The sequence below is a fragment of the Phyllostomus discolor genome, chromosome 3 (assembly GCF_004126475.2).
Source record: "Phyllostomus discolor isolate MPI-MPIP mPhyDis1 chromosome 3, mPhyDis1.pri.v3, whole genome shotgun sequence".
Classification (NCBI taxonomy): domain Eukaryota; kingdom Metazoa; phylum Chordata; class Mammalia; order Chiroptera; family Phyllostomidae; genus Phyllostomus; species Phyllostomus discolor.
In genome coordinates this window covers 85418435-85444584 of record NC_040905.2, presented here as the reverse complement: position 1 = coordinate 85444584, position 26150 = coordinate 85418435, and the positions used below count along the sequence as shown (strand labels likewise).

At 41.8% G+C, this 26150-nt stretch overlaps 1 protein-coding gene across 4 annotated transcripts in view; it reads left to right on the top strand.

Annotated features, from left to right (window-relative positions):
• The first annotated feature begins 970 nt into the window (after positions 1-970).
• ZNF608 (zinc finger protein 608) overlaps positions 971-26150 on the top strand; it is a 105999-nt gene continuing 80819 nt past the window's right edge. For 2 of the 4 annotated variants that reach the window (XM_028526325.2, XM_036020701.1), the window contains exons 1-2: positions 971-1239; positions 4575-5664. In XM_028526325.2, the coding sequence (XP_028382126.1) occupies positions 4756-5664 (909 nt within the window). In that variant the 5' untranslated portion in view covers positions 971-1239; positions 4575-4755. Of the gene's footprint in view, positions 1240-2896; positions 3562-4574; positions 5665-26150 lie in introns of those variants that run through there. The other 2 variants (XM_028526322.2, XM_036020702.1) reach the window with 2 other exon arrangements.

Genomic DNA, 26150 nt, shown 5'->3' with positions numbered 1-26150 from the left:
GAACTGTTTAATGGGTTAATCTTCCTAGCATATTTTATCTCCCACAAATCGATTTAAAAAAATGAGGCTGGCCCGAGGTGTGAATATGGTTGGCTCAGTCCTTATTTTATTTTGTATTTTTTGGGAGCTGCCTAGGGCCAGGTGGGAAAGATTTGTTACTAATTCCAGGGAAGAACCATTCACTTAGTGGTGGTTAAATGGTTGCCAGCTTTCGTACTCCAGTGCCGGTGGAGCAGAAGACTGGAGACAAAAGGGTTACTTGTTTCCCCACCACCGCCTTTACCCCCAGATCGATTTTTCTTATTTAATCAGCGAGTAAAAAGAGAGACACAGGGAGGAAAAAAAAATGGAAGAAGGGCAAAGTTGTGGGGGAGGGTTGAAAGCCAGAAGCTGCTATACAGAAAAATAAGTCTTGGGAGTTCACGCTGCCGAGTCCTTGCAACAAGGAAGGGAAGCCAACAAAACGCTCGCAGTCATCTCTACACAGCCAGCCCCCCTTTTCTCCTCGCTACGCGCTAGTGGCTCATTTGGCTTCCCTCTGCCATCGAGAGATCACATACATTATTTCCCCCAAGATAACACAATCAAACTAGTATTTACCGACATCCTCTCCTCTCAGCCTGTTTGAGATTTGTTTTAATAAATAAGTGTTTTACGTGAATGATGTAGTAATTGAAACGGGCGCACCATTTTTCCCCCTTCTTACTGCAGGAGGCTCCTCTACCCCAATCTGGATGGAAAATAAAACGCTTTGTCTCCACAACCACCCCCCACCGCACCCCCACCCGCTCTCAGTGTGTGTTTTATACGTGTGTATTTCTCAACCCCCTACAGTAGCCAAGAGAAAGCAGCTAGCCAATGAGAGAGCCCAGTTTCATAAAAGCTGCTCTCTGATTGGCCCGATGCGAAAGGGCAATGGGAACAAAGAAAAGTCCCTTTCAGGTATAGAGGCTGAGAGCTTCTTTTGCTCCACTCCCCCTGTGTGTGTTGTGTTTCAGTCCTGATTTCAGTGTTGCAGAACAAGCTTGTGTGTGTGTGCACCAGGGGGATTTTTGCTTTCTTTTTATTTTAATTTTTGCTTTTACAAAAAAATACACAGGACAGTCTGTGACATTTGATGGTCCATCTTCTTTAATAATAAATTTGTTGAAGAGATTATAATTTCCAAAATAAAGCGGCTGCAACCAAACACATTCAATGCAGTTAGAAGGAAAAGGTCAACTCGATCCAATACAGACCGTAAGTACGGTTGCGTGGTGTGTCTCTATATAGCACTTAGCGGGGACTTCATGCAGGGGAATGTGCGAGTTTTATGCATTGAAATGAGGAACTAGTTACAGGGTTTGGCTTTTGCATTGAGAACAACAACCCAAGAACGGTGAATTTTAGCTAGTGGAGGGTGAAGCATTTGTAACTTCACACAAATTAAGCTTGACTGGGCACTCGGGGTAACTTAGAGTAAATTACCTTTTGGGCTCTAACCCAAGGAGAATAAAAGTGACACAGTTCCATATCCTGATCTGCAGTGTCCATTCCGGACTCACCTCACCTCCTCCCTCTCCTGTTCTAGCTGGGCAAGACCTTCTTCCAAACCGAGCCAGGAAAATGGGGGCAAGGGCAAAACAAGACGATTTCAGTCTCCTGTCACATCTAGTGCCCAATAATTTAATATTAAACAAGGAAATAGTCACCCATTACATCTAATGCTTATAATGATCATTTTCCACCTCCTTAAAAAAAAAAAAGACAAACATTAAAAACACCATTAAGAAAAAGCCCCACCCAACCCAAATAAACCCACAAATAGTAACAATGGTGTGTTTATTACAGGACCTGGCTTGGGAGCTAGTAAAATATTTTTCTTTGTTTAAGACAGGAGGGGTCCCCTAAAACCAAAGTAGCTTAAAAAGTGCCCTCCACCTTCGACTATGCGTCCCTATCCCTGGCCCCTTGGGAAAGCCTACAAATTGGAGATAAGTTGAGGAAAGGTTTATAAGGTGTTTCTTTAAAACATCTGCTTGCTCTTGTGCTCATTACATTTCACTCTTTTCGAACTTCCGAGAGCCTAGATCTGGGAGAAATGTTTCACATTCATAACTTGTAGCTGCGCCCACTGCAGGGGGGTGGGTGGGTCGGCGGCGGTGGGGAGAGTGTGTGCAGGGGGAGGGGAGAGACCTTCAGCTTTTTTTTTTTTTTTAAAGACCAGATCAGTATTTTCTAGATACGCTTGTCACCATTTTTGTTCTCACGACAACCAATTGAGCCCTTGATCCTCACGTGATGTGAAAGGCTAGCACTGTAACAAAATCGCTCCTTTTAGATGGTTGGTTGTTGCTAACTCGCCCATCCCCCCCTCTCCCAGCCCCGACATTTCCAGCAAAGCGACTCTCCACTTCCAATCCATCAACAATTCATTACTGCTTTTAGCTTCCAAAACGCCAGCTAATTAAAAATACTAAGCCAAGCTCTGGGGCCATCTGACTAAACACGGGAGGGGGTGGGTGAAAGAGGAGGAGAGAAAAATAAATAAAAAGGAGACGCACCGTTTGCTGCGACTGTAAACCGGGAAAACTGTCCTGGAAAAGGTCGCCTTAAAAAAAAATCTTTTTTTGACTCTAATTATCGAATTACCGCCTGACTGATTGGCTTGAGCGACAGCGGATTTTCCCCCCTCGGGGACTATACTAGGAACTCGGTTCCTTTTTCTTAAAACAACATAAAACAGGAAAACATCACATCCTTTAGGTTTCGAAGGCTGAACCAATTTTAAACGCCGTTATTTTCCTTTCCCCTCCCCCCGCCCGGAGCGAAAGCTGTTATAACTGGTTTATCAGCTCACCGAATCATCTGCTCCCCTCCCCCTCCACACCTTTCTTTTTTCCTCTGGCTCCGCTTCTCGTCCCTTTCTTTCTTCCTCCTCCTCCTCCTCTCCTCTTCTTCCCCCCTCCTTTCCTCTTAAGTTAGTTCAAGAAATCAAATCTGTCAGGACGGGCGGAAAAATGCCACTTCCCGACTAACAGGCGGAATCCAGCCCAGATTTTCAGTCCTTTCTTCTTATTCTTTCTTCCCTTTCACTAATTTATCCCGATGTTAGCACATTCTGTCTTGTTACTAGCGGACGCCTGTAGGTTTGCTACATGGGATCATTACTTACTGATCACGGTGACTCTGAAGTCTGGAACTGAAGGCGGAATGAGAAGTTGGGAAAACTTTTTTCTCTAAACTCGCTCTTTAAAAAAAAAACTATTATTCTCGATGCTTGTTAAGAGGAAAAAAAAAACCTTTGGTGCTTCTGTTGTGAATGTGAAACATTATCTTCCAGCTGTACAGTGACACATTTTTTTTTAAGGAGAAAAGGACTCCTGATCCGTTTGCCAAAAGGGGGGTGGGGAGGTGGAATAATGTTATCGAGTGATTATTCTGGCTGAGATGTGTTGTTTGGTTTCTTCCTTCTTGATCATTTGGTGTTTAAGTAAAATGAGGCACAGGCTTGTTTGCCGAGTGGAGTGGGAAAGGCATTTTGATTTGCTGGCCTAATTAAAAAATGATAAAGGATTAAAGGTAAGCAATGTCTGTGTGTGTGTATGTATATTTATTTATTTTTCTTGACAATCAACTGTTAAAAAGGGGCTGATCCCTTTAAAAACCGTTTTAACTGATCTTTGTCAAACACACACTCATTTGCGGTCATTGAGGCCACCTTGGCGCAGATCACTTAAAGTGTATGTCTTAATCAGCCTCCCTGTGCAGTCAGTGGCTCCGTATTTAACAGATGGAGCAAGTCTGTGACCTAGGACTGTGGTAGAGTTGTTTAGATGTATTTTTTTTTAATCGAAAGGCAGATATTTCACTTTTATTTAACACTGTCTTTTCTATAGAGAAATGCTTTTAAAGACATGTATGTATTTCAAAAACAAAATTGTGTAAACTGTTGGGGAAGAAAAGATAGGAGGAGAGGTGATGTGTATGGGGGGGAATTATTGGTTGTTTTTTCTGTTCCTTACTAGGAACAAAAACCAGATTGCCCAGATAATTTGTAAAAAGAAGTAATAAAATTAGAAATAAGGAAAATTTAGCAACATCATTCTTAAACTAACCTCAGAGAACTTCCACGGTCTGTTTTTTTAAACTGTAAGATCTAGGACATGTTCAGGGATGTTTAAAGCTGTGTTCTCCCTCTCGCCTGAGTGTTCAAGCTGTGTATCCGGGGCTGAGATATCACTTGTATGTGTTAGAAAAAAAAAATCTTAAGCTCTTTTCTTTCCTCTTTTTTTAAACCTTTCTGGAACTGACTCAGATCCTTAAGATATTTTAATGCCTTAAAAAAGTGATTATCTCTGTGTTGTTGCTAAAGGGACTTTTCTTTTTTAGCTACTGTAAGATGCTAACTGGTGTGGGTATGTTTTGGGGGGTTGGTTATTTTCCTTTATACTTGATATCGGACTGTGGAGACAATACATGAGGCACCTTACTCTCCATCCTTCCCTGTACCCTTTACTGACTCCCCAATATTAATCGTTTTTTATTCTGGTAACACCCAGACAAGAAATATTCGACTTTTCCCCCCTTCACAGGAAAAGGTGGACCTGGACTGAAGGGTGTAAAATCCCTGGACACATTCCTGGGCAGGAAAAAGAAGAGGAAGATTAGAAGATTTTTTTTCCCTAAGAGAAAGCCCAGCGGAGCTAAACGAATGTCCCCTCATCTCCAAAGGAAAGTTCATCGGATTTTTATTCTAGAGAGCTCATCTTCAGGATGTCAGTGAACATTTCTACTGCAGGAAAAGGTGTGGATCCAAATACAGTTGATACTTATGACAGTGGCGATGATTGGGAAATCGGGGTTGGAAATTTAATAATTGATTTGGACGCTGATTTGGAGAAGGACAGACAGAAATTTGAGATGAATAATTCCACCAATACCACTAGCAGCAGCAACTCTAAGGATTGTGGAGGTCTGGCCTCCAGTGGGGCCGGTGCTACCACAGCCTTAGCTGATGGCCTAAAATTTGCTTCTGTTCAGCCTTCTGCTCCCCAGGGGAATTCACACAAAGAGACCAGCAAATCAAAAGTGAAAAGGAGTAAAACTTCTAAAGATGCTAATAAATCTCTGCCTTCTGCTGCCTTGTATGGGATTCCCGAGATCAGCAGCACTGGCAAGAGGCAGGAAGTCCAAGGGCGCCCTGGAGAGGCAACTGGCATGAATTCAGCGCTGGGTCAAAGTGTGAGCAGCGGCAGCGTCGGCGGCAACCCAAACAGCAATAGCACCAGCACCGGCACCTCCGCTGTCACCGCAGGGGCGGCCTCCTGCGGGAAAAGCAAAGAGGAGAAGCCAGGTAAAAGCCAGAGCAGCCGAGGCGCCAAGCGGGATAAGGATGCAGGGAAATCCAGGAAGGACAAGCACGACCTGCTTCCGGGCCACCCGAATGGCAGTGGCGGCCAGGCCCCTTCTGGGGGGCACCTCTATGGCTTTGGGGCCAAGAGCAATGGAGGTGGCGCGAGCCCCTTCCACTGCGGGGGCACTGGGAGTGGCAGCGGCGTGGCTGCAGGGGAAGTTAGCAAAAGTGCCCCGGATTCAGGGCTCATGGGAAACTGTATGTTGGTAAAGAAGGAAGAGGAGGAGGAGGAGAGCCACAGGCGAATCAAGAAACTGAAAACGGAGAAGGTAGGATAAAGTCGCCTTCCTAGATCTCCCACTTTCCTCTTTGTGTGCATTTGTGTGGGTGTGTGAGGGGTTGTGCCTTTGTGTGACTTTTACACTTCTTAGTTGTGTTTTCTGATTCCTTGAGATATTTCTGTTACATGCATCCTTTCCCTGAAGGTGTGGTCGGGGAGCTTACTTGGGTGCAGGGTTGAGCTCTTGCTTTTCCTGCTGCTGGTGCTGTTGCTGGTGCTGCTGCTCCTGCTGCTAGTGTTTGGGTCCCCAGGGGGGGAGGGCCTGGGTGTGCTAAGTACCTTTTGCCCTGCAGAAGGGCTCCTGGCCAGTCAGCCAGTTGCTAGTGTGCTTTTAATAGAAAACCTGTGCCTGTACCCACTTGACTCTTGTCCTGGTTTCTCCCCTAAGGAGAACTGTTTTCTGTTTTAATTTACACGTCCTAGTATTTCTGTAATGTGTCCTTAAGTGCAGGGTTCACTGTCCCTCCCTGGTGAGCTATGTCAAGGATGCTCACGTACAATCCACTCTCAATCATTTATTTTTTTAAGGATCTCATTCTCAGATGGGTTGCTTTTATTGGTCCTGAATTAAACACCCACGTTGGTGTTCCTGGGTCATTGGTTTCATAACTGTAGAAAGACTGGAATGGTTTTTTGGTGGCTGCTAGGTAAGACTTCAACCCTTGTTCCCTCGCCCAGTTTTTAGCTGGAGATTTAAGAGTGTTATCATTTGGATTTCTAGCTTGACTGAGAGCTGAAAGGCTGCTTAAAAAAAAAAAATGAAGTAGACTTGGCAGATTGGTGTTCCTGAAATGTGCCCAGAGAGCCAGAGGATACTAGAGTTATATGTTGCATTTAAGCAGTGGGGATTGTGGACTTAGGCGATTTGGACCCTTCCTCCCATCTTTGTCATTGTATTCAAGTCCAGTTAGGCACTGCCTTGGGAAATCCGCCCCCCCCACGCCCCCCATTCTGTGCTTGGTGCTGGACGTCTGTGACTTCCTGCTCTGGTGATTGTTGTGTGTTGAGTGAAGTCCCAAAACTGAAGGTGTTCTGTCCACTGGGTAGGTTGGGAGTGAGCTCTGGGTGTGAGTGATGTTTCTAAAAAACTTATCTTCAGATTAATTCTGCAGGTTGTGCTGAAGCAAAATTCCTATCATGTGTTTGTGGCGTGGTTTGGAAATATGCTTATTAAGTAATTTGATTTTTGCTATATTTCTCACTTGATCAGAAGTGTAAGATGTCTTTGGGTAAATGTTTTGTGTACAGTTATTTGCTGCTTTCTGCTTAAACCATGATACTTGTGTTCACGTGTGTATTCAAGATTTAAGTTGGAGTACAGGAATGAAGTTTTGATTTGATGATTTTAGAAGTTGATGAAGGTACATTGAAGTGTAGATAATGCCAGAATCGCAAAAATGCTCTGAATGCTTCTTTTTATTCATGTCCCCTTGATCAGACAACATTATTACATTGATGAATTTCAATGGAATTTTTTAAATCCCAGGTTTTAATTCTTATGTTTAAATGTGTAGTTTCACTGAATTTCTGCTAAAAGGCGTTCTGAAATCTTATTATTATTTAGTACAGTAGGGCATTTACTTTTGTTGCCAATAGTCTTCAAATTGCAGTTCTAATCTGCTCTAACTATCTAGATGAATTGCCCTAATCCAGTGCTCACAATGGCTGTGGTTAAGGAGTCAGAGCCATTTGATTGGATTCACTGCTGCGTGGAATGTGGGAGGTACTGCCCTTTTGCATTCCCCTTAGCCTTTTAATCTTCCAGCCAAATGTTCACATTCAACAATTTTGTTTAGCTGGCAATCGGAACATTTCAGTATCTCAAAGCCTGCTGTCATGGCAACTGAGATTAGAGCGTGGTGTCGGTTCTCCAGTGTTTTGTGTTCTTTTTACTTTCCAGTCACAGAGGAAACTGGATGAAGAATGGAAGAATTAAATTATTCATATCCATGTAACTCATCTTCAGTCAGCGCAGTATAAATGTGATAATATGAATTACATAAATGAAGAGCAAACAAGTCACGATGGGCCTGCGATGGAGGAGGAGAGAGAGCTCGGTGCATTCAGTTCACTCCACTGGCAACTGAAGCCTCTGGTGTGGGCGAGGGGCACTTCAGGGATAGGTCCCAGGGGCTCGAATCCTGCAGTTTTGGCCATTCTCTGTCGAGCTGGGTTGTTGGCTCTGGAACACCGTTCCATTAGGCTCTCCTCCCCACCCCCACCCCACCCCAGCCTAGCCCAGAAAGGCTTTTCTTAAGAATGCTCTCTCATCCTTGGCACTCAGGTATGGCACTCCCCACACAGATGCCACCCAGGGAACGGACACTTAATTCCCCTAACTTGTGGTTGTGTAAATTAGACTTCAATTTAGAAAATACTTACTAATGGTAGGAGGGATACCTATCTAGGAGGTTAGGAGGTAAAGACTTAGTAGGATGAGTGTCACCTGACAAAGATATTTCAACACTGAGGCATCGTGGAGACAGGTTTGTTGACATTTGGTGTACAGTGTTTTAATTTTGGCCTTGCTTGATTATCTGAGTTTGTGAAGGGCTAGTGCCTCAAAAGTGAAGATGATTAATTTACAGCAATCAGATGTGGCTCATGATGGGCCACATATGAAAACCAAAGGGTGTGTGTGTGTGCACTTTTTTTCTCTTCCTGGTTCACAGGAGATTCATAAAACTGGCTGTCACTGGTTAATTTTCACAGCATGCTTAAATGTCTATTTTTGGTGTGTTTATTCTGTTTCTTCACTACACAAAGTCATGTAAAACATGATAAATTGGACCTCATGAAACCTAATTAAATCAATGAGTGTTCTACTCCTTTATGTGGAAACCACAAGTATGTTGTAAAAGTCGCCACTCCCTTAATACGTGAACAAAATCAAAACATGCCATAATTCTAAGATGTTTGAGCTCTATTTCTATAGCCCATTTTGTGGTTAAGCCACCAGTGACATGTCTGAATAAGTAGATTTGACGGGTTGGCTTTTGGTTGTTAAAACCTGCTTCTCCACCTTCCCCCTCCTTTCTTTTGAAGCGTAATAGCCTGTGTTGAGGCTCTTCTGTATGGATCCTCCTTAGCTGTCTTAACAGTTTTGACTTATTAGACCTAGGCATTTAGCTGGGCTAAATGGTTAGCGTTACATAGGTTTATTTGATTGCTGGGACATTCAAAAACACATAGGCGACTTCTTAAAAACAGTGGGTATTTAGGCATGAAAGGCAAAGGAGATCTTACAGTTGTGTCTTAGGGTTCTGACTACTCAGTACATGTCCAGAAAGGAGAATTGTTTCTCCAATATCATACTGCTTTCACTAAGCTGGTCCTTAACAGCCTAAAGGTGGTGTCTGCAAATGGATCTGTCTATAAAGGATATCATTCATTGTATTTTATTCTCTCGTAGAGGCCTTTTAACACTTCACTAGGGAATTCTGGCACATTTTCTGAGTGAGTGTGAGCAGTTTAAGAACATATTTTGATGAATGAGTTTTGTGGACGATATGCCTTTCCCCCCAAAATTGTGCCCCCTACAAATTCTGCTTAGGGAGTGCAGTTTATCTAATGTGAAATAAAGGGGCAGAAAGGTCACTTGCTATAATTAAAGAACAAAGTCCATTGTTGTTGGACAACAAACTGTTTTGAAAGCTTCACAAGGGATTTGGCTGTTAAAAATGTTGGTAACTAAGGGTAGCTCCCAATCAGCATTGATCTGGCTCCTTTTCTATGGGCTTCCTCTGAGGGCGATGTGACTTTTGAGGTGGGTGCAGCGGGGCTGCCCTTTCCCCAAGGAAGTTTTCTGCGAGAACCCATGCAGCTTGGAGAATGTATATGATGTAGGCACATCACTGAGTTCTGAGCAGAGTATTTGAAACCTGCTAGGTTTGCTGGAGAGATTTAAAAAATCCACGCAACTGATCACGATTGAGCTAAAAGAAGATAAAGAACATTTAGCAACTTTTAATAACTTTGCAAATAGTCTGTAAAAAAGGGGTGGGGAGGAATTGATTGTCCAGATGTCACAAGGTTAAGAATGCTCTTCAAGTGAAATTGCTTGGCTGCAAGATGGTTTTAATTAGAGTGTTATAAAGACTTATTTTTCCTAAGCAGCATTTTATAGTTAGTAAATGAAATGTATGCCGAAAGTGCTAAGCAGAAATCTCCCTAACCACAGAGGTGTTCAATAACCAGATTCAAACAACATGGAAAGTACCATCTGTTCTTCGTTTTCAGCATGAAAAACAAGGATTGAATGGCTGAGATTTGCCCCAATTTTGACTGTGTCTGTGCAAGTTTTTTTTTAATTTAAAAAAGTTCACCTGGTACTTCATAGAAACTTGAAATTGCTGTAATATGAGCAACACTGTGAAAACACATGTTTCTACATTTATTTTAACCAGTTCCACTTTTATTTAAAAAGATTTCCAGAAGCCCAGCCATTGAACACTTTCTAATGGTTATTCAGTTCCTGCAGGCAATCACAATGAGGGGTCAGTTCTTCAAAGATCTAACCATTTAGTCAGTACCTGCATTATTCTGTCAATTTTCCCCCTGGAGGCAAAGGGGGGCAAAGGCCCTCACAGGCGAACTCTGGTCAGCGTTTATCGGTTAATCTAATTGTAGGTGATCGGGCTGTGGACTGGTGTTTATTATACGGAGAACCTTACTCTCTTTAAGAGCTGTAGTCTAGGACTGTTGATAAGGAGGAATATAGTCTTTTAATGATGATAACTTTTTGAGTCCTTGACTTTTAGAAGCTGAGCTTTTTGGTTCTGGTTTTAGTAAGAGCCCTGGGTAAAACATTATCGGGCCTTTGTTTGAGGTCTTTTATAGAGGCTAATGACTGGGCTTGTGTCTCCCCAAGATAAATGACATTATCTCCGAGAGGGCTGACAGGAAACAGACATGTTAATGGTGAAGCTGCGGGGAGGATCTGCTCGGGTTCTGACAAAAGAGTGGAGAAGGGACCCCTGGTTGTGGTCATTAACACATAATGCATTCTTGCTCTTCCTAAGAGGCCCTTGATAATTGGAAAGCTATTTTAGCCACAAGCACTTAAATCATAAATCTACTACTCCTAGTTCCTCTACATTCTTAAAAGTAGTAAAGTAATGTGTTTTTTGTTAACAAGTGTGTTTTTTAAAATGGTGGCACTTGTGGGCCGGGTGGTAGTGACATTTGGGAGAGCCGAGTTCTTGTCTTTATCAGATGGGATCTCTCTTTAGTCTTTCATCATTGCTCAGTCATCCCTCTGCTTTAATAAAGCAAGCAAGCAAAAAAAAAAAAAAATTGAGCCCAAAAGCTAAGAAGAAATCATTTTCATACTTGAAGATGTCTCACAGGAAAGGGATAAAATCTTTTTTTGTAAGTGGGGGGAAAGATTTTGCTCAGTGATTTGAATTTGATGAAACCTGCCTTTTGAAGTGTATGTTTAAAAAGTCATGGGTATAATTGAGTTTCTGTGCAGTTTAAACTCTGCTTCTTGAACGGAGATAATTGCCATGTTGAACACACTCTAGAGGTGTAGAAGAGGTGGAAGGATCATGTTATTCTATTCTTTAATATTGAGCACTGGAAGTTTTTCATAGTAATTACTGTAGCACAACGTAGTTTTGATTGCTAGCACTCTTGAACTTGCCAGGGATCTGAACATTATGAGTTTTGCTTGAATACTAAACAGTTTACTCCTAAATTACATATTTGTAGTGTAACATTCTCGTAGAACATGGAAGCCAAAACTAAGGGATACCTGGCTGTCCTTCATAACAACATTATGGTGGAAATAACCCTTCTTCGCTAGGATTGTTGTCAATAAATAATAATTCCCTCTTAATCTGTACATTTAAGGTTGTAGATCAAGAGAAGAAGAATGACTTAAGTCATTGTTATAGACTAACACAGGGATCACACTGGTGCCATGTAACCCTGGTAGTTCGTAGGTGTGTGTATATAAATGTTATAATTGCATATATAGATTGCTGGGTTGGGAGTGGATTGAGAGTATTGCGTTACTATAGGCTTTCTTCTTCTTTTTAAACAAAACATCCCTGTTGATTTCATGTTCATTCTGCTGGGGTGGGGGGTGGGGGGTGGGAAATGAGTCCATTTGTGTCAAATTCTCTCTCCCACCTGAGGTACCACTAGTGACTACTATTCTGTGTTGCAGGTTCTTTTTAATTTAAGACAAAGGTTTTGGTAACTGTAACAAAGTTTTTGCAACTGAATGAAAGATTGTTAAATTATTCAGTCAATTGACCAGCAGTTGGACTTTGTAATGTTATTTTGAGAGGTCTAAGGATATTTAAGACGGTGAGACCGACACATTGCTTCTGAAGCTGAGACCTGTATATTTTCGAAGGTTTGGTTAGAACTACCTTTGGGTTTTGCTTGAAAACCTGAAGTGGTTTCAAAGCAAATAATTCTCACATTTGGATAGGCCAGTGGGCCTTGAACTACATGGTACTCATCTGATAATCAGAAGCCTTCTCTCCCAGACCTGCCCACCACTTCAGTGAAGCTAAATAAAAATTTAAAAACATATATTATAGTTGTGAAAGAGAAAAGTGAAGGGTGTTTTGGTTATAGCAAATGGGTTTGAAGGGATGAATAAATACTACTTCTGATTTTTCAAATTTACTCTCTTCTTTCCCCTCCCCACCCCCACCCCATTTGATTGTTATTCACTGTGACATTCTAGCTCTGCCACTGAGCATTTTTCTTTTTTTGCCTCCTGGGAATCCTCATTGTCAGCTAGCACCTTAAGAAAAATGTGCCTACAGGGACATTTAGGCATATTCCAATAATGCCATATGAATGTAGCTTTTACAGTTTAAAAATATATTGATTATATTTTGTGTTGTACGTAATGATTTTAGAAAGCAGATATTTAGGTTGTGGAATTGGCTTATTATGTTAACCGGAGAGCAGATGGCATGTTGCCACAGACGTATAATTTTACTTAAAGGGACTTTTAAGGTTTTGATGTGTTTTCTTTTCCTCTTATTTCCCTGATGGCTTCTTTTTATTGAAGGGTAACTTAAGGAGACCTGGTAGCAATTTTACTGCCTTCCCCTGACAGTTTGAAATAATAGCTCGGTCTTTGGTTGCACTGATCTTCTACCAGTCAACTTGATTCTGGTTTTTGTCATGTGGCAGTGAATTTAAAAAAAAGAAGTGTTTGTAGTATGTTTTAAGAAATGGACTCTTTTATATGCTTCAATTAGCAACAGACGACAAAGTCACAATTGGTCACACTTTCATAAACTCCTAGAAGTCACTGTTTGTGCGTCCTTTTGATTAAAGAAAACGCCTGGTCGGTTTCTTGGGAAAGTACATCTGGCCCTCTAGGTACACCTTTTTGTCTTTCACATTAATCACTGAAGGTGCAGAGGTCATGTCTAAGTTGTTCCTAAGTTGTTAGGTTAGCAAGCCTTCCTCAATCTGAAGGGCTGTAGTCTTTTTGGTTGCTACATGCACCGCAAGTTTGAATACACTTAGTGTAAAAGTATCATTTGTTTTTAATGCCTACATTTTACAGTTTTACCCATTCTTCCCTTAGAACATCATTAGGATGAGTTGGAAGGCACCTCCTAATTTTTTTGCAAAGTGTGCATAAGCCAGACCAGATTACTTTTGGATTTCCTGTCACCTCCTTGGCTGATTTTATGGATGGCTCATGTTAAAAGCAACAATAATGTTTGAACTGGAAGGGTTGAAGCCTCAGGTTTTCATTCTCATGGAGAACTGTTTATTTGTGTGTGGTTCACCACAGTACACGGATAATGCTATCAAATCTGTGCTTTATTATAGGCTTATGCCTAGCACAGCAGCACTTGAGTTATGTCTTTCTGCGTTTTAGTTTTTTTGCCAATTCTTTTGTGATGGAAATGAAATTAGAACTGAATCTTTGCAGCCAAGGGGAAAATAGGCACAGCAAATAGAAATTGTCCCTAGAGCCAGTTCAGAAGTAAGCAGTAGTGATTTAAAGAAACATTTTTTTTTAAGTTAAGCGAAACATACAGAAAAGTGCTTCATTTAACTTTTCCGTGAAGATCGCTGGAAGATGAGCCCACTCCAACAGCTAGGCTTTATCCCTTTATATTCTTTCACATCTTAAGTAACTGATTGAAAAAAAGCAATTCACATTCCCAAACACTGCAACTGCTTTGAAGGTGGAATCTGAGTAAGTAATATTGTTTGCTTCTGCTCCCCAAAGGGAACAGCATGATTTTAAAACAGAGCAATGGAGCCTTTCCGCATCAAACTCCATTTGGCCAATTGCATTTACATTCCTTGCCCAAATCCTTCACCAGCCTTTCCAGTGATGCCGCAGCAGATGCCAGACACTGAAGTAGAAAGCGAGCAGCTGTTTCCATTACTCCATTGCTGTATTATCCTCCACAATCTGCTTTCTTTTGCTCTCCCCTCCCCCACTGTTGAAATAAAGAAACCTCTCCCTCTGACTTTTGTGTGCTCCAGTTTATCAGTCTGCAGGTTTATCTTATCTGGACCCCTGGTTTCGTCTGAGGGCCTAGTTTATTGTTTCCCAGCGGGAGCCTAAGGAGCCCCCGGAGCCCCGGGGGTGCGGCCCCCAGGCTGTGTGCTCCCTGTGGGGGGCGTTGGGGGCCCGCAGCCCGCAGCCTGGACGCGCCCTTCTTCCCTCCCTGGACCCGTTTATAGCCCTGAGCGCTGTAAATCTGTCAGCTCTTCACGCAGCCCTCACCTCTTTCTTCATTTGCTCCAGCTTCTAGTTTGACAACGTTCCCCTGAGGCGGAATTCTAATCTGCTTCCAATTAGTTGCAAAATGTGACTGAAATTTCCACATTATGACTGCTGTTTTACTTGCACGCACACATCTAGAAACAAATTAATGCTCTTGAATATTTATTTTTTTGAGCCGTTGGATTTACTTGAAGAGGAAGAGTTTCCAACTGTTGTGGAATGACTTCCAGGACTTGTATTTTTCCCTCAAACCCCTGTATACTGGAAGCCTGTCCTTAAAGTATCCAGCCACACAATGTGGAAAAAGAGACGTTTATTGAAGAAATTATAAGATACAAGAAACATTCTACATGGAACAATGACACTTCAGTCCCTTCCAAGTAGACACCTTGAGACCTCACACAGTTCTCCTAATCGCCAGCAGCAGTCCCATCCTATTTTTCTGAATCTCATCGGTGATCTGAAACCTCTTCCCTTTCAAAGGTCATTTTAGTTTTGGGAAAAGCCAGAAGTCACAGGGTGCCAAATCTGGGCTGTAGGGGTTTTGAGTCACCTGGGTGATTTGATGTTTCACCAAAAAACTCTGCAGGGGACATGATGCGTGAGCTGCATGTTGTTGTGATGAAGCTGCCAGTCACCAGTTGCCCATAGCTGTGGCCTCCTGAATCATCTGAATAATTTTTGTGGAGGAGTGTTCAAGTTTAACACAAAATCTGATATAGATTCGTTGCTCTACTTGCTTGGTCATTTTGAATGCCACAGCCACACAGCACACAGGCTCACTCAATGGCATTTACCTCCCCCACTGATGAGGACAGTGAAGTTGTCATTGTTCACACATGTGCATTCTAGTCCACTCTCCCTCGGCTGTTGCACAAACCATTCTATGTTAACAATGGCTGGACTTTTTCCAGACAGAATACATATAAATATACATCACAACAACTAGGGTGGGGTTCCCCCATCTCTCAATAAGATTTTTCCATCTTTTCAGCATTTCTCAAAATGTATTACACACATTTAAGTTAAGTGTTGTAGTATTTCTGAAACAAAACAAGGATGTTTGACTTGAACAGGGGTCCCGGTGCAGTGTTTTAATAGAACACAAATGTACACAAATTAACTTATAAATATAGCTTAAGTATATTTGTCCAAAACACAAAATACTGGTTGTCCACTTGTAAATTCTTTCATTGGATATTCAAAAGCTATAAACCCAAATAAACAAATTGGGTGATTAACTGGCTTAACATATACAAGGGCAGCACAATATTAAAGATGTCGTGATGGGCTTTAAGTGTGCCTAGCTACAGACCACATCCTTTAGAGCATGCCCTTCAAAGCTATTGGAACGTTTGGGCTGCAGTAGTTATGGTGACTTGTATTCTCTTAGCAAAATGACTGGCCTTCTGTGACTTTACATAATCCTGTTAGGAGAATGTGCTGGGTCCTGGGCTTTGGGGGTCATTCAACTTTTAGGGAGATCATTACCCAACTCTGTTTCCTCCTTTGCAGTGATTTTTTTTTAAAAAAACAAAGATATGGAGCCTTGGCTGGTGTGGCTCAGTAGGTTGAGTGCCCGTCTGTGAACCACAGGGTCACTGGTTCGATTCCCAGTCAGGGCATGTGCCTGTGTTGCAGGCCAGGTTGCCAGTTGGAGGCATGTGAGAGGCAACCGATCTCTTGCACATCGATGTTTCTCTCCCTCTTTTCCTCCCTCCTCTAAAAAGAAATAAATAAAATATTAAAAAATACAGATATTGATCTGCCTGACTATATGTAAATATTAGAGTTCTTTAAATCTTGGTTGCTGAGAAGGTCAAGTTTAGTTGAATTTATTACTTGTCTTAAAAACTCTTCTCATATGTTGGCAAATTTTAGTGCAAAGGCAGTGGGTCGCTGGCTCAGTATTTGCAGAAAGGAGAGAGGTACTCTTAAATTAAGGACTGGAAACATTCAAATTTACTGGTGCATTTTGTAGTAGCATTCAGTCCCACCATCTGGGCAGATTCACATCAACAGTCATAATGGACTTGAAGGAGGTGTGAAGAATTTTATTGATGGTCAAGTGTTGATCACATTACTTTGTATTAGTTTCTAAATAGCACTTTCACATGTAAATAGATCAATTGTTTTTTTTTTTCCCCCAACATCACTGTCACATTTCATCATAAAAACTCTATAATGATTGGTTTATTATGTCCTTTTTTTACATGCCATTTTCAACCTCTGTAACTCAGAGGTGGAGCATTTATGTCACTTCATTTAAAACAAAGTGTTTTACATTATATTTATTATATTTAGTATATAAATTAAATTATTTTATTTGAAAACTTTCAGCTATGCCAAATTCCACAAAAGACATAAGAGTTCTCTTTGGACCACTTCCTTTCTTACTCAGTGGCGGGTAGTAGAAAAAATAGCCAGACTGAAACCCTTAAAAAATTTAAAATGTGGGCCTTTAAGATTGTAGAGACCTCCTAGGTTTAAAAAAAAAAAAGAGCTTGTTGCCCTGTAGTGAAAGGCTTACAATAGGCACAATTGTGCTAGCCCCACAAGTCCTGGGGTTCACTAATTATCCTTTAATGAGGTCAGTCTGCCTAGGCTTTTTCCCTACCTTGGGAGGAAAATCACACAAGACAGTTGGAGTTCAAGTGGATCTTGCTGTATTTGCAACTTAGCATAACTGCTTTGAAGGTCCCCAGGGTGCTTAATTGGGGCTGGGCATTTTTGTTTTGGGGGAGCCTACACACAGCTCCCCATTGTGTGTGTAGAAGCCACTGTGCATCTTGGAAGCATTCCGTGCTTTTGTTGATGGTGCATAGCTTTATAAACTCAAATGAGCTTATTGCCTTTTAACCATTGGGAGCACTAAATAATGGAAGAACCTAGAAGTCTCTGTGTTGGGTAGCTGCCAAGCAGTTAAAAAAAAAAAAAGGAATGAATGGTTTAGTTGTAAGGCGAACCATTTGTTTACAGATTAAGATTTATTCGGTCACCAAGTCCTATGAACTGGGAGGTGGAAGAATGAAACTGTAAGGTATAGGAATCGAATGCCCAGTGTTATGTTTTGTGATCAGGCTCAGCTGTTTTACCCATTTTCCACAAAAGAAGAAGGAATGAATGGTTTAATGATGAGAACTGCCTGGCCAAGTGTACTTCTTAAGCTGTGAAAAGAGAGGAAGAGGAAGGTGGAGGCGGGTTGTCATTTCTTTGCTGCCCTGTCAGGATGCTAAAAATTGAAGGTTCTTCTAACTGAGAGAGGGACAATGGCTGCTGTTGAATTTTCCTGTTTGTTCACATGTCTGGGAATGGTGGTGGTGGCAGTGATGGTGGTGGGGGCAGGGAATAAAAAGTAGAAAGAAGGTGTGTGGCAAAGGGGGTGGTTGGTGGGAGAGCCTTTGTTAAAATGGCTCTAGACAGTGCACTTCTCTTGCGTAACTGGCACCCTTTATGGAAATTCCTCACTATTTTTGTTAGCTAGGGGTCATGGTACTAAATAGAGAGGAACTCTCCAACAAGGGCAGTGAAGTGGTATGTAGCATGGGGCGGTGTGTGTGTGGGGGGGGTGCTAAACAAGGGAGCGCAGTTGCCAGGCATCCAAAATTTCAGGATGCCTTTTTTTTTTGAGAACTAGATTCTATCTAACAATAGAAGACCAAAAGTCATAGCATTTGTTCCTGCTGTGGTTGCAGCCTGCCCTTCCAATCCTTTCATAAATAACAGGTTTAAGGAAATCACTAGTAAAGTGTTGTTTTCTGGAAGCATTGTTTTCAACACTCCCCAATTTGGTTTTTATTTTTACATTAATCTTGGGAATGAAACCCTTTATCTCAAAGTGCTCTTTTGTGTATAAACTGTCACCCTAATGATAACCCAGGATGCTTACAAGTGTTGTTTCTCCATGTCTTTGTATTCTGTTTGGCCATAAGAAAGCAAAGCCCATTCCTTCTGTAACATTAAAATTACTTGTTTGTCACTTGGTACATATTAGATAAATAGAATGTCTTAATATGTTAAATTATCTTAACATGATCTTGTTTTTCTCCTTACTAAATTCTGGTACTGTTATTTGGTATCATGGCCCTTTTGAAATGGCTTGAGTTTTTAGCCTAAATCACAGTGGATAGCTTCATTTTATAGACCAATTTTTATTTTGTTTTATTTTTTTTGAGCTGTGATGGTGAGCAAGAGGAAGGTAAAAGGAATGGGGAAGCAAAAAGGGTGTAAAGATTTAGGTTTAAATGGATTCAGCCTTGTCAAATTGGTGACTTTTTAATGTGCTGTTTTCCCTCCAATGCCTTTTTATTAATATTTTCTACATCAGTGAAGAAAGAGACTGGATTTTATTTGTGAGCATCCAACATAATTTTTAAAATTTCAGACTTTTACATCTTATAAAATTTAGCACTTTTATAGTCATTAAGTAGGCTAAATTTCTGTAAGTACATCTTTATAAAATCATGCAAAAAATTGTTTTACCAAATAGGAAAATCCCTGCCAATGCTCACCAAAATCTGACTTTGTTGAATGTTGTTTGACTGTTAGTGTGTGCTCAACCTAGGTCTACTTAGCAAACCAAAACAGAGGTGCCTAGATAAAAAACATAGCTCATGTTAATATTTGGGAGAGCCTGGAGGCTTTGCAAGCTTGAAATCTTTTTACAGTTTTAATCCCTCTGGGAAAGGAAGTTTTTGTTTTGTTTTTATCAAATTGTCAGTGTTTCCACAATGTGAATGTTTCTGAGGGTTCAAAAAACGATGTAAACATACCATATTTGAGTGAGTTCAGTCCTTCCTTGCTCACATGTACATAAAGCACAGGGGAATTGGTGCTGAGCTTCCTGCATATTAACAAGGGTTCCACTTGTGTCTGGTTCCTCGTCTCTAACCCCTCTATGGGTGCTATTTAAGGGGATGCTTTTTATTGCCCACATAAAATGTGAAGGGAAAAATGCTAACCTTTTAAAGATGCTCTGAAAATGATTTTTATAAACCTGCTTACACCCAAGTCTAGTACTTTCTATCTTAGCCCGTATTAAAGGCTTAGTTAAACTCTCCTTTCAAAGGCTAGCGTATGAATCCATAAGCGTGCTATAAATTCATGTACATTATTTCCTGGTAAGAACCAGTGTTTTCCACTTAGCCAGAGTTAGTACAGCTCCGAAGTTGACTTCCAGCAGAGAATCCCATCCAGTTGTAGATTGATGGCAGTTCTGTGATAGCTACTGTTATTTCCAGGTGATTAGATGGCAACACGAAATCATTTGCCCTTGCTGGATTTCAGCTCTGGAAGCATATTGAATCTTAAACACGTTGAATTTTCCTTTTCCGACACTTATGGTGAAATTTGAAGATGTTCGAACACTTTTGTACTTAAAATCCTAGAAAATGCCTAGTTTATTCAAATGACATTTGTACTGGTGTTCAACTCATAGATACAGATCTCTTCAAGTCACCGGTGGATCTGGTGTGCACAGTCTAGAAGTTAAATGGTGGTGGGAAAATAGGTTCTGTTTTACCTTCTGTCTATGAAATAAATTCTGAAGGTTTTTGAAGAATTTCATTTTCAATCTGTTGCAATTCACTTTGGGATCTACAGGGATATTAATTGTACAAATATTCTGTGCAGTGAGGTACGTTGCCTCCATGCTATTTGAGCCTGAATGTGCATGCATAATTGGGGAGATTATTGGAAAGAGAGGGTTTGGCTGTGGTGGATGTGGTTTAAATTCTAGCACTGAGCATGGCATTTACTTTCTCAGCTTACCCACAAAGTCTGTGACTAATTTGGTGAATGTGAAGATTTTAGTCCAGATGGTTAGGTTTAATTGTAAAAACTGGAAAAATTTCAAAGTACCCTTTTGGGGGAGTGCGGGAAATACCAACTAAACAACAAAAAAGAATGGAAAGTAACTACAAGTTACTAAATATAGCATATTTATATGTTATGTGTTTATAAACACACATAGACACTTAATGTATGTATATATACCAGCGATTTTCAACCTTTTCCATCTCATAGCACACATAAACTAATTACTAAAATTCTGCAGCACACCAGAAGATATATTATCTTTTTTGCCAGGGTGACAAAAAAAAGAGGTATAGTTTTGATTCATTCACACTGGATGGTTATCGTTGTGTTAGCTGTCGTCAGTTTTTTATTTTTAAAATTTGACCATCTGAGGGAAGAGAGGTCAGTGCCCTGAGTACAGTCGGGGATCGCACCTCTTAAACATACTTGTGGCACACCACTGTGCCCCTTGGGGGGTGTGGGCTGAAACACACTGATACCTGCAGAAGTCAAAGGGAAGCTGGAAGACTGTTCTACTGGTTTACATGAACAGATAGGATCAAGAAGAAAGTGATTTTTAATGTTTAATGATTTAGTATGTCTGTTTAAAGTGATTTGGCCTTTCCTGGGCTCAAAATAGGTCTCCTCTCAAGTGTGTTAAGAACTTGCCACTTCCTGTCACTCACTCTCTTCTTGGTTAGAGCGTTGGCAGTTACTTCAGCAGACCTTAGGGAATACCACCCTTGCCCAGGCCTTGGCTCATGTCCCCTGTCTGTGATACTTTCTGAGGCCTGGGCCAGCCTGTTCTTGTGACACTGCAGCTGTGAAGCTCAGAGAGAATGAGTCAGTTTGCAGGAGGGGCGGTTAGATGGTGATTAGTGCTTTCGGAACACTAGCCTGCTTTTTGGCATCTGTTTATTTTTCACAGTTCTTGGATTTGATGGCCATGCTGGAATGAGTACAATGATCTGAGCTGATGCTTTTAAAGCTACTCAAGACTGTTTGCTGGTTGCTTGATAGAAATTGGCCCCTCGCCCGGGCTGGTGTGACTTAGTGGATTGAGTGCTGGCCTGTGACCTGGGAGGTCACAGGTTTGATTCCCAGTCGGAGCACATGCCTGGGTTGTGGGCCAGGTCCCCAGTTCAGGGTACGTGAAGGGCACTGGTCCATGCTTCTCTTGCCCATGTTTCTCTCCCTCTCTTTTGCCTTCTTTTTCCCTTTCTCTAAAAATAAATAAATCATTTTTGTTTTTTTAAAGAAAAATTGGCCGCTCTTTTAGGTGGGGATACCACTGACCTGAATCTTGGGCCAGTAAATTGGCTTTGAAGGTGGTGGCCTATGGGGGATCTGTAGTGAACTTTATTTGTACTACCTAGAATTATTAAGTGAAATGGAGGGGAGAAGAATAATGTATCATGGACAGGAGAAGGTTAGACCATGAGGCTGTCAGGAAGATCTGCTTTATTCAAGTGGAATGCCTGGGGTTTATGGCATAGTGATGTACAAGACAAGCAAATGGATACATTTCTTACACAGGGATGGTAATATGCCCAAATATTTATATATAAGCACATTTCATAATATTCAGAAAATGTAGAGAAATGATTGAAATTTATGTGTATCGTATTTACCATGTATCTATTGCTTTAACATTTGATTATCGAGTTCTCAACATTTTAAAATGGTACAAGGAGCCCTGGCTGGCATAGCTCAGTGGATTGAGTGCAGGCTGAGAACCAAAGGGTTGCAGTTCAATTCCCAGTCAGGGCACATGCCTGGGTTGCAGGCCAGATCCCCAGTGGGAGGCATGTGAGAGGCAACTACTACACATTGTAGTTCCTTTCCTTACCCTCTCTCTAAAAATAAATAAATAAAATATTTAAAAAAAAGAAAATGGTACAAGGAACAAGCTTGAAGCTGTCTCTCATGGTAAGGAAGATGAGCAGCGGGTCGGCTGTACTGTGCTCGTGACTTTCAGATGATGGAAATCAGATGGTGTAATCTAGGCCAAGAGCAGGTGCTTCCCAAGGAGCAGTAAGTGTAGCTCTGGGAGGATGTTGTTGTCAGTAGCAAGGGAGGATGAGATAAACTAAAGGTCAGCTGCCCGAAAGCAGAGGTGATCCTTGCTTTGATCCCCTTGGCTAAGTTCCTTTTTATAAATATCTTTCTTTTACCTTCTGATATGCCCCTGTCTGCTTAGGCCCTAATTTTTATCCATTTATCAAGATCTTTGCCCTCCATTAGCAGTTTGTTGAATGACCCTCATGGTGACTTTAAGAGGGTGCCACTGCCTCACTGGGAGCGGACTTTTGAAAGCTGAAGGAGTGGAGCTCAAATGTGGGGGCTCTCTTGGGGGAGAGGCAGGAGCACTTTTATGGTGTTTTAATCACACCTGTTCTGCACCAAAGTCTGTTTCTTTGTAAAGCTGGTTTAGGAGAGAACCTTCTCTGTAGATGTTTCCTAAGATATCTGAAGTTGGCAATAAGGTGTAAGTGATGAGGTTGAAGCAGGGTCTGACATTGCTTTTTTTTTTCCCTTTCTGATTTTACAGTGGATATTTTAAGGGGCTTTTATAACTAATAGAAGGAACGTGGTTCCAGTAGGGACCAAATAGGCAAATGAGCCCCTGAAGATTGATGCTGCTATTAAGTTATGGGATGAGTCAGACTTGAGAGCGGTATTCTTGTTATAAATTGCTATTTTCCTTCTTTATTAATGTATATGTATGTTATATAATATGATATATACATGTACATTTATCTGAGTTGTGTTTTCTTCCACTGCACATTTTTAATATACCTGGATAATTTGATTTGAAGAATAGAAATAATAACAACAATATGTGTAACTGAGAAGATTCTGTGATTTTGTGAGTGCACCTGTACAAGTTCAAGGTGGAATTTCAAGGACACAAGTCAGAATGAGAATGAGTATGATAAACCCACTGGTGTGCTTCTCACCTCCTCTCAGTTCACAGCAGGCTGGAGTTCCCCTCAGCAAAGGAGAGGGTTGTGGTGCTGAGAGAGCACACGGTTGTGTATTCTTGGTTTTGGAAATCTTGGCACATGTTAGGTAACAGTGGAGAAGAAGCTCATTGGAAAAACAGAGTGGAAGATTTTGCCTACTTGTGAATTTTGGTTGACTTTTCTTTAAGACCTTGGGCATTAGGAACTGGGTGTAACAGATAGGGTTGAAACAGGGTCTCGTGTAGCTACGGTTTTGACGCCCTATTATAGAGTACTGAGTGAAGTGTAAACCTGAGATGAAAGAGGAAAAAATAAATTGAGCAACTGATGCTGACTTGAGGGGAATCAAAGCCTGGACCCCCATCCAATTGGATGTTTGCGCTTTTTTTCTGGACGTGCTTCTTAGGCTCCCTCTCGGCTGACTGCACATGCTGTTACATCCACCCAGGTAACTCACTTGGAATGTGTTTTGGACAGGCCGTGTGCAGATTGGATTGGGAGCTGGGTGCAGGCCAGATCATGCAGGGCCTTTGTAGGCCATGGTAAAGAGTTTGGATTGTAGTTTGAATATGATGAAAAATCTTTACAGAATTTTGAGCAAGGGAATGACGTGATTTGGTTTATTTCTGAGCACTTGCTCTTGATTGCTGTGTGGAGAATTGATAATAGAGAGGCAGGAAGGGAAATAGGGAAGTCAGTTACAAGACTTTTTCAGTAGTCCCAGTGAAAGGTTGTCAAGAAGTTGGTGAGAAGGGCTTAGATTGTCTAAGGTCATGAGGACAGGACTTGGGTATGGCGTTGTGATAGAATGAGAGTTAACGATAACATCTCCAGGTTGGGAGTGGGTGGAATTAGCATTTGGAATACACTTTTGATGTAGTCCATGGCTGCCAGGTGATGATGCCCAGGTGGATGGTCAGTGCTGGAGACGTAGATTGGGGAAAGTGGGCCTTATAGCTACCTTAAAGCTTACAGCTTACAGCTTTGGCAGAGGTCACCTGGAGAGCATTGTGGGAAAAGATGGGGACCCAGGGTTGAGCCGCAGGGCACTGGGGGAGCCAGCATTGAGTCCACTGTGGAGGAAGAAACCCAGCCAGTCTGGTGTTTCTGGCAAGCTCGCAAAGAAATTCTAGCAAGAAGGGTGTGATCAGATGTGTCAAGTGCTTCCAAAAGTTGGGTTAAGACCAGACTCAGAAGACTGTTGACTTTGGAAAGATGACTGTTGTTGTTGATCTTACTTAACATAAGTGGTTCTGGGGTGAGAGGTGGGGGTGGGGGGCAATAAAAGTCTGATTGGAGTACTTGGATTTTACATGGGAGGTGAGGAAAACAGAAAATAATGTATAACACACATTTTCTGTAAGAGACAACATAAGGTCAGGGAGTATCTATTATCAGTTTTTAAAGTAGGATACTCTAATAGCAGCCTATTTATATGCTGATAGGAATGATATAGGAAAGCTGTTCATACCAGAGAGAGGGGCTCAGGTGCCCTGGAATGAGCACGGGGTTGGGCGGGGCCACCCTGGGGGTCTCTCCGCCGGGACCGCAGGAAAGTCAGAAAACACGAGCAGATGCAGGGCCAGTGGGAGGTTTTGTGGTGGGAAAATGAAGAAGTTTTCACTTTTATCAATGTTATCATTTTTAGGATATTGTTGCTATGTTAAGGGATTCTTTGTAATACATATTTGGGGACAATTAAATATCCATTCCTTGGTGTATTCCCTGCCTCTTCCTGCAGTTTAGGGTGCTCTGACTCCTTTGTGGTCTCCCGATAGACACATTAGAAAGGGGTAGGTGTCGGTGCAGGTCTCAGTTCATTCTTCATTCATCCCTTAGCAAATAGTTTTTGAATGCTGAGCACAGTATGGGCCTTGGAAATACAATAGGAAACAAAGTCTCTGCTCTCATGACACTTATATTTTAGTTTATTCAGGAGAAATGAATATATTTTGACTGCAGTTAAGTGCTGTAAGGGAGAATCAAGCAGGTGGAGAGGGTAGAGAGAGATGGTGGGAAAGGGGAGTTTTTTATTTGTTTATGTTTGAGTAGGAACCTGGTAATGAGCCGTGTGTCAGGGCTGCGTTCTGAGAAAAGCCCTGTCAGGCAGTTTCACTGCTGTGCGAGCAGCACAGAGTGCACTTGCACAAACCTAGATGGTATAGCCTGCCACTGTGATTGCATGTACCCTTACTTTTTCACAGGACTGGCTGTGCAGTAGGTTTGTTTCCACCAGCACCACCACAAACACAGCAGTAACGCATTGTGCTATGATGTTAGTACGGGTACAATGATGTTGCCAGGCGACAGGAATTTTTCAGCTCCATTATAATTTTCTTTTGGGACTGCTGTCGTATAGGTGGTTTGTTCTTGACCAGAATGCTGTTACGCATGCCTGACTGTACGGTAAGGAGGAGGCATTTCTAGACCCAGGGAATAGCCTGTGTTCCCTGGAGGAGGGTGTGTGCTTGGTGTGTTTGAGAAGACATCAGGGTGGCCGAAGCTGAAAGAGGGTGACAGGACAGGTCTGGGACATGAAGTCCGAGGAGGACATGAGGACAGGCTTCGGAACCCGTAGGGACCAAATACAGTAAGTGGCGGGAGGGCTTGGGGGGTTTTGAGTGGGGAGCACTAGGCTGTGACTGATGTTACAGAAAGGTCTCCTTGTGGGGAACCTATGCTAGGCTTTAGTTCTGGCTCTGTTCCCCAGGTCTTTTGATTTCATTCTAGTTTCTGAGTGGTTAAGGGAGATGGGGGTGTTATCTTGGGTGAATGATATCAACCGATTTCAGGTGCAAGATCCTACATACTGTTTTATTTCAAAGACAAAATGGTACCTTCCTCAGAAACCAACAAAAAAGAGGCTATTGCTTTCCCAGCATGATGTTTTCCAGGTGTCTCTGATTGTGTATACAACACACACACACACATGTGGGTGCATGGGTGCTGTTGTATTAATATCGATTATAATTAAAATTATGGACA